The sequence below is a fragment of the Pistacia vera genome, unplaced genomic scaffold (genome assembly GCF_008641045.1).
Source record: "Pistacia vera cultivar Batoury unplaced genomic scaffold, PisVer_v2 Contig338, whole genome shotgun sequence".
NCBI classification, from domain to species: domain Eukaryota; kingdom Viridiplantae; phylum Streptophyta; class Magnoliopsida; order Sapindales; family Anacardiaceae; genus Pistacia; species Pistacia vera.
This window is the reverse complement of record NW_022196155.1, coordinates 1,840,501-1,851,050: the sequence shown is the minus strand read 5'-3', so window position 1 is coordinate 1,851,050 and position 10,550 is coordinate 1,840,501. Positions and strand designations below refer to the sequence as shown.

Below are 10,550 nucleotides of genomic sequence, written 5' to 3'. Positions count from 1 at the left end.
ACAGAAACCACACACGACTCACAAGTCACAACTCAGATATCGTGTCCACGAGTTGAGGGGAGGCGACACAAAGCAAACTAAGTTCTCGAAGCTCTGGAGTGAAGATGGCGAAGAAAGCAACGGAATCTCAGTCATCTTCAGCTTCCTCACCCTCCAATCAGTATAATTATCTATTACTTTCTTCTTCTTCTTCTTATAATTTTTTTTTTTTTACTAAACGGCGTGTTACTTCGAATTGTGCAGGAGAATGGTGTTGAGAAAACGGCAGAGTGTTGTTAGCGGAGAGAAAGAGAGGAGTGCCAGCTCAGCAAAGAAACTTTCAGTGAAGCATAAGAAGAAACATGACAAATTCGAAGCTAAGAAGCCTAAGAAACCCCCTACTGCTTTCTTCTACTTCTTGTATGTCTTTTTATTTATTTACATATTTGTTTTTGGTTTATTATTATTATTATTATTTTTTGTATTTATTCTTAATTATCTAAGTAGCTCTTAGTTTATGAAGTGTAAAAAAACAAGAAGCAAATGGAAAGTGTGGAAGAAGTGAAGTGGTAATATAGGATGACATGAGAACTCTAATGAAATGGAGATTTCTTTTAATAGAGTGTAAATTGACAGGATTTTGTCTATGCACAGTAAAGGAAACAAGATTTATTAGTTGTTAATTACAGATAAAAGCTTGGTTTTGAGAGACTTGTCCTGCTTTAGTGCATTCTTGAGTTGTTTGACTTATTTACAGTTGCTTAATTAGTATATTGCATTAGGCTACATCTTGCATAATGAAGTCAAAACTTATCTCAGTGCGTTGTAAGTTGATTGTGCTCTTCGGGATGGTTTTTCTGTTAGTTATCTCTGCTCATGTCCCATCTTATTTTCATCACTTATAACTGGGAAGTTTTTGCAGTGACGTTTGGTTGAATTCACCTATTATGTGCTCTAGATCTTCTGCACTTTTAGAAGCATTATAAGTTAGTGCTACAAACTTTTTTCTATAAATTTAATGGGGCTAATTTGTCTGGCTATACTCACTTTTCTTTTCATTGATTTTAAAATCACCCTTAGTTACTTCTTTTATTCTGGTAAATGATCAGTATTGCCTCAATTGAAGCATGATACCTATAAGCTTTATGGCTCATTTGAAGCATATTAACTATAAGTTTTAGAGAAGTTATTATCTGCTATATGCAAAACCATAATTTCTTTAGGATATGAATTTCTTAACTAAATTATTCTCTGATTTTCAAGGGAGGATTTTCGTAAAGAATTTCAAGAGCAGAATCCAGATGTCAAGTCAATGCGTGTTGTATGTACTGGATCATTTTCCTGTAGTTTATCACTCTCTCTCTCTCTCTCTCTCTCTCTCTTTTTCTCTTTCTCTTGTTTTCTTATAATTTATCACTTTTACTCTCTCTCTTATGGTAAATGAACTATATTATCTTTTGGTTTCAGATTGGCAAGGCATGTGGAGAGAAGTGGAAAACTATGACTTATGAGGTTTGTATCACCTGTTTAGTTCAGTATAATTTTCCATTGGTGTATAGGATGGACATGGTGTTTTTGTAGTACCAATTATAGATTGTCTCTAAGGCCTAAGCATCTTCTGCGGTTCAGTATTGCCTGGATTAATGCCACCTATTTTGTTTGGAGTGTGTGAACTAAATAGGATTTTCTTAGATACTATGGATATAAGAGTTACAAATAATCATCATATTAATTTATTATTTGTTACATAAATCCCCTGATATCATATTGTTCATGTACAACGATAAAGTTCTGCTGGCTTTCATCAGTGTTATGGTTCAATTGTTTTTCGCTATCAATATGTGATGTGTCTTAATCTACCTCAGTTCTGTTAAATGAAATGGGATTTTCATGTGAGCTAAAAGTGAATTTACTCTTCTCATTGATAGTATATATTTTCCTCTTCACCTTGATCTTATTGTAATAGTTTATAGTTGCTTGTTAGTCATTCTGGTATGTCGTGTGACTAAAATTTATCTTGATTGTGTTTCGGTCAATTATCAGAATGTTTTTGACAATTAATCTGCCATTGAGAATACTAGCACCTTGCTAGTTCTCTGGGTTCATCTCAAGAATCTACAGGGGCTCCTTTTATCTCTATTTTATGATGTTCTGCAAATTTTATCAACATAAATAAGGATACTTTATGTGGTATCTCATCACAAATACGCCTTTCTATTCTCCCTGATAATTGTGTGTTGGGTGTTCTGTTCATCAAAAGTACTGGTAGATTTATTTGAAGTGAACTTTTCATTATCAAATAAGTCTGCACTATTAATTTCAAGAGTTAGAGTAGGTGTTAGCAAACACATTTATTATTTGTAAGTTTGATAGGAAAGGAGTAAAAGTACAACATTAGTTATGTTTTTAGTACAGACCCAGACCATGCACATTTATAAGATGGACTTGGCCACAAACATCTAAATTTTTTGTATAGAAGGTGCGTTATGTTTATCTTTTAATTGGACAACACATGAACAAAATAAATGCTTTTGATGTATGTTCTTAGCTGTGCACATGCATGAAATCATGAAAGTATAATTGTGGTTTTCTTATTTTTGGATGTTTCCTTGGAACATATCCATTTTCAAAAGAATATTTTAAAATATTATGATATATCGCTTAATTGTTTGCTAAGATTGAAATGATAAAAGTGGTTGGTAGAGCTGTCTAGCCTTTAATCTGTATTCTCTACCTGTAGGAAAAAGTTCAATATTATGATATAGCCACTGAGAAACGAGCAGAGTTTGACAGAGCCATGGCAGATTATATCAAAAGACAGGTACCTGCTATGCATTTTCTTTCAAATGTCGTAAAACGCTTGCTTTCATTGTTATTATGTAATGTTCATTAGTTGCACAATCAAATATATTAAACAAATTATCTTCCATCAATATATTCTTGCAGGAAAGTGGTGAAGGCCCAGAAACTGAAGATGACTCGGAGTTTGATGAGTATGCCTAAAGGATTGCTGTTGTAATAGAAGAACATTATTTCAATGGGAGTAGGAGGTACATGGGCTAGTAGTTGTAATTACTTTACGCGGTCTCTATTGGTTTATCTTTTGCATTGATTTTGTTAATGTCTGTATTTTCATTTGTAAATTACTGTTTGGCAGTTGCATTTAGGTCACTACAGAGAGGATTTGACAGTTAATGTGATTATAATCAAAATTGTGTTCTTGAGAGAATCCTCATTGACACTATGATATAAAGCTGTTGCCAAGCAGTTGTAAAGCTGGGATTAGGCTTCAGTGATTTTTATTCTTAATATTTTTAAGAGTTACATCAAATCCTCGCTATCTCTTATAACTTTTTAAGTGTTACTTCTGTTCCAAAGATCTGACAGTGGAACAAGAGAAGTTCATTCTGCGAGGGTCAGTGAGAATGAGAGACATTTTGCTAGATTGTCATTACATGATTAGCAGATCAATATGCCTACAAAGCATTATGATTATTATTAAAGAAATGCTGGACTGGCAATATCAGAAGAAATCCTGTGAAACTTCAATTGATTTGGTGCAACCTACCCTTTTATGTCTCTTGAGTTCATCTACCCTCCATTGTAAGCAGAAAATTGATGAACAAAATACTCTGCTTGAGTGAGTTCAATACACTTGCTTTTATTTTTAATTACTAGCTAGCAAATGCAGGAAGTGGAGAAGAAAGGTTGAAAGGGGCTTCAAAATTTTTGTATGTTTTACAGTTTGAAAGATTTTTCCTCAGGCACAGCTATTCTATTAGCTGACATGCTTAGTGAATCAGCTAAACTTCGGACCTCTGCTACCATCGCAACAACATCATTTAGCTTGTTAATTGCAGAGCCGACGCCCTATATTAAAAACATCACCGATATGAGTTTATTTGTCTGAGATATAACAGATAAATGGTTCACTAGATTCAGAATTAGATTATTAAAGTTTGTACATACCACGCCGGCAGCTCCAGCTGTAATGGCCATTGGTGCAGTAACTACACTTATTCCAGATGCACACATCACCGGAATCTTGACTGCCCTTGAAATAGAATATGCCGCGGCTAGTGTTGGTGATGCCTATAATCAACAGATTTGGTTGTCAAAATCTAGGATAAAAACTAACTTCACTATTAATCTACGGGACTGCCCAGAAAACCTTAAGAGTTGCATTTAATTCATCCAAGTATGTTAATGTCCAGAAGACTCAGAGAGAGACTTCCTTTCAACGGTGTTTGTGTTGCGTATTTTTACCTTCTCGATCAATCCGAGAACGCCGGATTTTGAAGGACTGGAACATTTTCCTCCCTCAGTTTGGATGATGTCAACACCTTCCTGTTCCAGCAACTCTGCAAGCTTGACCTGTTGAATATGCAAAAGCTTGCTTTGTATCAAATTGAATGGAGCATTAAATATGGACTCAAAAACTCTCGAGGCAAAAGCGGTGTTTGTAACCTGATCAGGGAGGCTAAGCGTGTGAGGCACAGTGACTGATAGAGTCACAGATGGAAGAATCCTCTTAGTCTCCTTTGTTAGATTTAGTATCTGCAATCAGCAGAATTACAAATTGAAAACATACAACAACAAGAGTTATGAGGGCTTTGCTCAAATTGCTTTAAGAAATTGGTACTTTGACACCACTTTTTGTTAATCTCAATACCTGCCCTTCTCATAAAAGGAATCATAATTTCCAATCTCCACCTGCATAGGCCATCAACTCAACACCACATTAACCAAATCATTATTTTAAATCCATTAGCATGGCAGTAAGAAGAATTCAAGTACAGTTTTGGTCAAACCATTAGTGCTCCAGCATCAACAGCAGCTAAAAATTGTGCAGGATCCACGGAAGAAACACAAACCTGGAAATCATATTCATTAGTGTTTTCATTCGAGAAAAGAATGAACCCTTTTAAAGATTAAGAAGGAATAAGAATTTACAGGAAGAGAAGTTAAGCTGACAGCCAACTTCACCAACTCAGGGTCACAAGCTATATCGACATGAGTTGCTCCTCCCTGCAATAACCGTGAAGTGTCAATTTTCAGAACAATTTAATTAATGTAACTGGAAAAACTAACCTTGTCCGCAGCAGTAACAACTGAAGCAACATTGTCTGTATCAAAATTCTGCAAACCAGATATAATCTGCAAAAGTGCAGAGTCCCAATTACATCCAAATTTCAAGACATATTATAATTCTAAGCAGCCAGTTTCTACACAAGTAAAAGGGGAATAAATTATAATGGTAAGTACCTTGAGAGCTCTTCGTTGATGGAACTCCTTCAAGACCGAGTCTTTGGTAGTGGAGAGAAGGGCAGTGGTAGTGAAAGAAGCTGCTTTTTTCAGGGATGAAGATTGTTGTTTATTAGCAGAAGGAAAAGTACCCAGAAGAGGATTGTTGAATGGTTTCAGTAATAAAGACTGAGAAGAAGGTGAAAGTGGCATGCATATTGAGGAATGCATCTCTCAAATCTCTTACTCAAGCGTAGATAACTTGGAGAAATGAACAGATAAGAGGTTTTTGGCCGCTTTAAAACTACTGTTTCATTCAAAGCTAAGATATTTTGGTGCGTTTATCTATATCTTACAAGTAAAAAGATCATAATTAAAATTCAACCACCCAATTCTAAATTTTTTGTTTTTTACTGATAAGAGAAAAGTTTCTTCAAATTATTTTTCAGTAATTAACTAGTGCTAACTAACGTGATTAGAATATTTTATATGAAAATTATAAGACAAAAGTGTTGATTTTTTCCTTTGTTTTACTTTACCCAGTTGTCCATAGTTTTTTTTTTTTGTTTTGACCGGAAGTGTTCGACTTAGCTTGTGTATACACTGTCTCGACTAATATTTTAGGACCCTGAAATTAACAATACAGTATATATTTTAATGGATATCTTTATCAATAACCAAAGGGACTGGACGGTTGTTTGTAGTATTTCACTATTTCTGTGGCTATTGTAGAAAGCGGCATGTCACAGCAAAAGTAAAGACGACATTGCGTCCACATATGCGATGACGACACGAGATGGCCTCTTCATACTCCAGCTCCAAGAGGACCAAGAGAGTACTGTAGTTGTGAAAATAAAAGTGAAAGACGACATGTCATCCATCACGAATTTGACCAATTGAATGACTAAGGGTTACACAAATGTGAGAACTAAATTAAGGTGGAATCTAAACCAACTCACTTCAAGTTGGGCATAACAAGAACTAATTTTAACTTGTGTTCGGTTTAGACATTAACAAGTTGTGCAGGATGGTTCTGATAAGAAGCTGAGATCGGAGAAGATAAACACAGAAAAATGGATGAGCATTCACAAAATGACCTCCACAAGTACGAAGTAAATGTTTCTGAGGCATGTTTTATTTTGAATATAACTTCCACAAGTGGCCTCTGGCAAGGTGAGAACCCCCTCACCGATTCCCTCCCTTCTCTTCTTGTGCAGCTTGCCTTCATCATCTTCATAAATAACTCCCTCATCATCCTCCTTAAACCTCTCCATCAACCCCGTTTTGTCACTGACATTCTCGTAAGTTTCAGAAACGTTTACTTGTGTCATTTTCCTTTACATGATCTGATTGATTAATTGTATTTTATTTTGTATAGGTTGGTGTGTTGATAGGTCCCTCTTTTTTGGGGAAGACAAAATTCTTCTCCCATTTTTTTCCTTTAAAAACAGTAACTACATTAGAGACAGTGGGATACTTGTCTCTTGATTTATACATATTCTTGATGGCTTTGGAAATGGATGTATATTCTCTTAGACGCGCCACCAGGAGAGAATTTAAAATCGCTTGTGGTGCAGTATTGCTTCCTATGGGAATGGGAATTGGTTTGTTTTTTCTCGCTCAACGCCTCTTGAATTTTCACACTGAGCCCACTGGCTGCTTGTTTTGGGGTCTCGCCCTTACTGTTACAGGCTTCCCTGTGGTTTCTAACATTTTGAAAAATCTCAAGCTTCTCGATTCTGGTATTGGAAAAATGGCCAAGTCCGTTGCCAAGATGAATGATGTTTGTTCTTGGATTCTCGTGGTTATTGTTCTACCAATACGTTTGAGTCCCGAGAATTCGCAGTCTCCTATTACTTCTACCCTTGCCTTCATATTACTATGTATATATGTCATCCGTCCAGCTCTCAGGTGGATTATTCGCCGGACTTTCACGGGAAACTCGGACCTCCACAGCGATTATTATTTTTGTTTTGCCCTTATTGGGGTTGTGATATGTTCGTTTATTACAGAGATATGTGGCACGTACTCCATAATTGGAGCTTTTGTATTCGGGATTATAATGCCGAACAGGGAGCTTGCGTCTGTTCTAATAGAAAAATTTGACGTGTTTGTTTCTGGGTTTCTGTTGCCGTTATTCTTTGCAATTTCCGGGAGAAGATTCAACCTCTATAATGTCCATCACTGGCACATCGTCTGCCTGATTGTGGTAATGACTTGTTTTTGTAAGATTTTCAGTACTGTCTTGATTTCTCTACTCTTCAACGTGCCCACTGAAAAAATTTGGCCTCTCGGAATACTTATGAACACCAAAGGGATCTTGGCTTTAGTCATCCTCAATCTGGGCTGGGATAAAAAGGTACTCTCTCTTCTTCCCCTCTATGCTCAAAACAAACAGTAAACATATTAAATCTTATTAAGTTTGTAATGGAATAGTCTTATAATTATGTGGGTACGATTTTTTCAGGTTTTGAGTGAAGAAGAGTATGTTGTGATAATGTTGGCAATTGTGATTATGACTGGCATGGTGGAACCCATCCTGGCTTCCATATATAAGCCCTCAAGACGTCAGAAACAATTCCAGAGAAGAACCATACAACGAGCGAAAATAGGTGCAGAACTTCGAGTCCTGGCGTGCCTCCACTCAGTCAATAACACATCAGGCATAATAAACCTCCTTGACATCTCTAATGCCACCAAACAATCCCCTATATACGTCTTCGCTCCCTACTTTGTGGACGCCCCCGCCCGTTCTTCTGCCCTGGTCGTTGTCCATGACACGCTCAAGAACGGAGGCTACACGCACGAACACATCGACGACTCCTCCTCCGACCAAATCATCAACATGCTTGAAAACTTTGAAAGCCAACATGCAGCCATCTCAGTTCAAACCCTCACTGTATTGTCCCCTCTCAAGAACATGCATGATGTTGTATGCGGTCTAGCTGATGACAAAAACATTGCTTTCATGATACTTCCTTTTCATAGACAATTTGGGTATAACATCCCCATGGAAAACAATAGCCAATCTTTTCGCGAGGTGAACTCGAATGTTTTAAACAATGCTCCCTGCTCAGTGGGCATCTTCGTTCATCGAGAAGTACCTGTACCCACAATTGATGATACCAAGCACCGTATCCAGCGTTTAGTCATGGTTTTCATCGGTGGTCCGGACGACCGTGAGGCTCTAGCATATGCCTGGAGAATGTCTGCTTCAAAGCACGCGATTAAACTAGCAGTGGTGCGGCTACACCCCGGAACGAGTACAAAAGAAACAGAATACTCCCCGGACATTCAGAATCAAACACAGCTTGACACAGAATTCATTAACGAGTTCAGGGCGAGGACAGAGGGAGAGCCACGAGTGAATTACAAAGAGAAGATGGTGAAGAATGCAGAAGAGACAATAACAGTGTTAAGAGGGATGGATCACGGTAAGATTGACTTGTACATTGTAGGAAGACAAGTTATAGAGACATCAATCACGGCTGGTATGTTAGAATGGAGCAAGTGTCCAGAGATTGGAGCGATTGGAGATATGTTGGTGTTTTCAGATTTTGCAAGATCTTCAGTGTTGGTGGTGCAACAATACGCCGGTGTTGCTAGAGATGATAATATGGTCTCCATCCATGGCTGGAACTCCCAGGTGACAGACAATCAGGTTTAGATTGAATTTCAACTTAATTGAAAAGTAGTTAAAATTAATGTTTGAATTCTAAAAATGGGGTTACAAACAGTACTCCCAATAGGCCAGACTCATAGTGAGATTGGATTTGTATATTTACTTTGGAAAATTTTGTAATCGTCAATTCTAGTGTACCTCGTGCGTGCGTGAGTGCATATGTAAGTTGATGGGGTCACGTTCATGTAACGTGTTGGGTTGGCTTGAATATTTCCTGCAGATGCGCATTTCAAGAACAATAAGAATACCAATTTGGACGAGTTTTGGACGCGTATCAGCGTATGTAGTTTCAAAGTCCAACTTTTCAATACTGTAGTTTTCTTTGCAGGCCCAGGCCAGAACAGTACAACCGGAACAGACTGGACATCTTTCTGGGTGCCTAGTCAATTTATTCAATGAATCTCATTGGTATTTTGTGTCAAAATGCTGGATAATTAAGTACATAGGTAGAACTATTCAATTAAACTACCTCTAACTTTAGTAGCTTAAACGGATCTCTTACTAGCTTTAGTAGCTTAAACGCTTAAAACTCTTGAATGTATTACAGAGATTTGAGTTTGAATTCTCACAGTTATTCACCAAGAAGAGAAAAACTATTCAGATTAGACTAATGTCTTACATTATAAGTTTTCTTGATATATATATTATACCCTCCTTTTCAGAGACAGATGGTAACAGACTGTCATTTGACTTGGTTTGTACTTAGTCTTATGAATGTTGGTCAGAAAACTTAATTGAATAAGAAAGGGAATTTTTTTATCTCTGTAATCGACTTCAAAAGTGGGAAGAAGGAAGTTACTAGATGGTTGAGCGGTTGAGCCTCGAATAAGCTGCATGTAATGGCCTTAAAAGAATAATACAAACTCATCACACATTTCCACTGTTATTTTGACTGTGTTTGCTGCCTCGTTTATCTGAAAAATATTTGAGTTGAACTACAGTAGAATCAATATGGAAATAGAATATAATATATATTCTTTTGCAGACAACCAGCCAAGCTTTCTCAAATTACAGGAGGAAGAAGAAGAAGGTTCATGTTAATAATAAGCATTAGCTCTATACATAACCAAATAAAGTTGTAAAATTTATAATGCAAATCAGCGAAGCTTCAGTATTCTCCCTTACTCCCCCCTTCAGATCCAACACAAAAACCTCTTAATTAAAGAGATCTAAACTAAAGAACAACAGTTAACAAAGAAAGAAAGAAAGAAAAATAATACATACGTAGGAATTAGAAGTGGCAGCCACAGCAAACAAAGAAGAAACAAAGAGTGACAACCAACACAACAGCTTCAAATACAGATACAAACTTGAAGAGAATATCATCAATGAAAGATAGTTGGAGATTCAGCCTCTTCCACTTCCCCAAGAACTTCCATCTCAACGACTCTCTCTTTATTAACCTCTTGAACAGAACCCATCTCTTACTCTTTGTGCTGCTGCTACTGCTTCCCATCTTTATTATTATGATCCTCCTTTCACCACCTTCTTCTTCTTCTTCTTCTTGGAGCTCCTGGTTTTGGTAGTTGTTGTTGGTGTTCACATAGAAACAGACCCAGAGAGCGAGAAATGGGTTCGGTTATATAAGAGAGGGAAAGTTCTTGAGAGACGCGGGGGAGAGTTTCGGCATTTGTTATGGTTTTGA

The 10,550-nt window shown here is 37.0% G+C and overlaps 3 protein-coding genes across 3 annotated transcripts; 2 read left to right on the top strand and 1 right to left on the bottom strand.

Annotated features, from left to right (window-relative positions):
• Positions 1-3,290, top strand: LOC116138137 (high mobility group B protein 14). The gene is made up of 6 exons (XM_031423882.1): positions 1-160; positions 244-399; positions 1,243-1,300; positions 1,447-1,491; positions 2,720-2,800; positions 2,926-3,290. The coding sequence occupies exons 1-6, from the start codon at positions 105-107 to the stop codon at positions 2,980-2,982; spliced, it is 453 nt and encodes a 150-aa protein (XP_031279742.1). The 5' UTR covers positions 1-104; the 3' UTR covers positions 2,983-3,290.
• A 343-nt stretch (positions 3,291-3,633) lies between these two features.
• Positions 3,634-5,525, bottom strand: LOC116138138 (uncharacterized protein ycf23-like). Its single transcript, XM_031423883.1, is given in 9 exon segments — positions 3,634-3,849; positions 3,949-4,071; positions 4,246-4,353; positions 4,447-4,536; positions 4,633-4,692; positions 4,791-4,853; positions 4,933-5,007; positions 5,071-5,136; positions 5,245-5,525. Coding segments are annotated over 9 exon segments (927 nt in total). The 5' UTR covers positions 5,455-5,525; the 3' UTR covers positions 3,634-3,717.
• Positions 5,526-6,296: 771 nt separating this feature from the next.
• On the top strand, positions 6,297-10,550 carry LOC116137947 (cation/H(+) antiporter 15-like). The gene is made up of 4 exons (XM_031423639.1): positions 6,297-6,524; positions 6,602-7,582; positions 7,691-8,884; positions 10,320-10,550. The coding sequence occupies exons 1-4, from the start codon at positions 6,297-6,299 to the stop codon at positions 10,548-10,550; spliced, it is 2,634 nt and encodes an 877-aa protein (XP_031279499.1).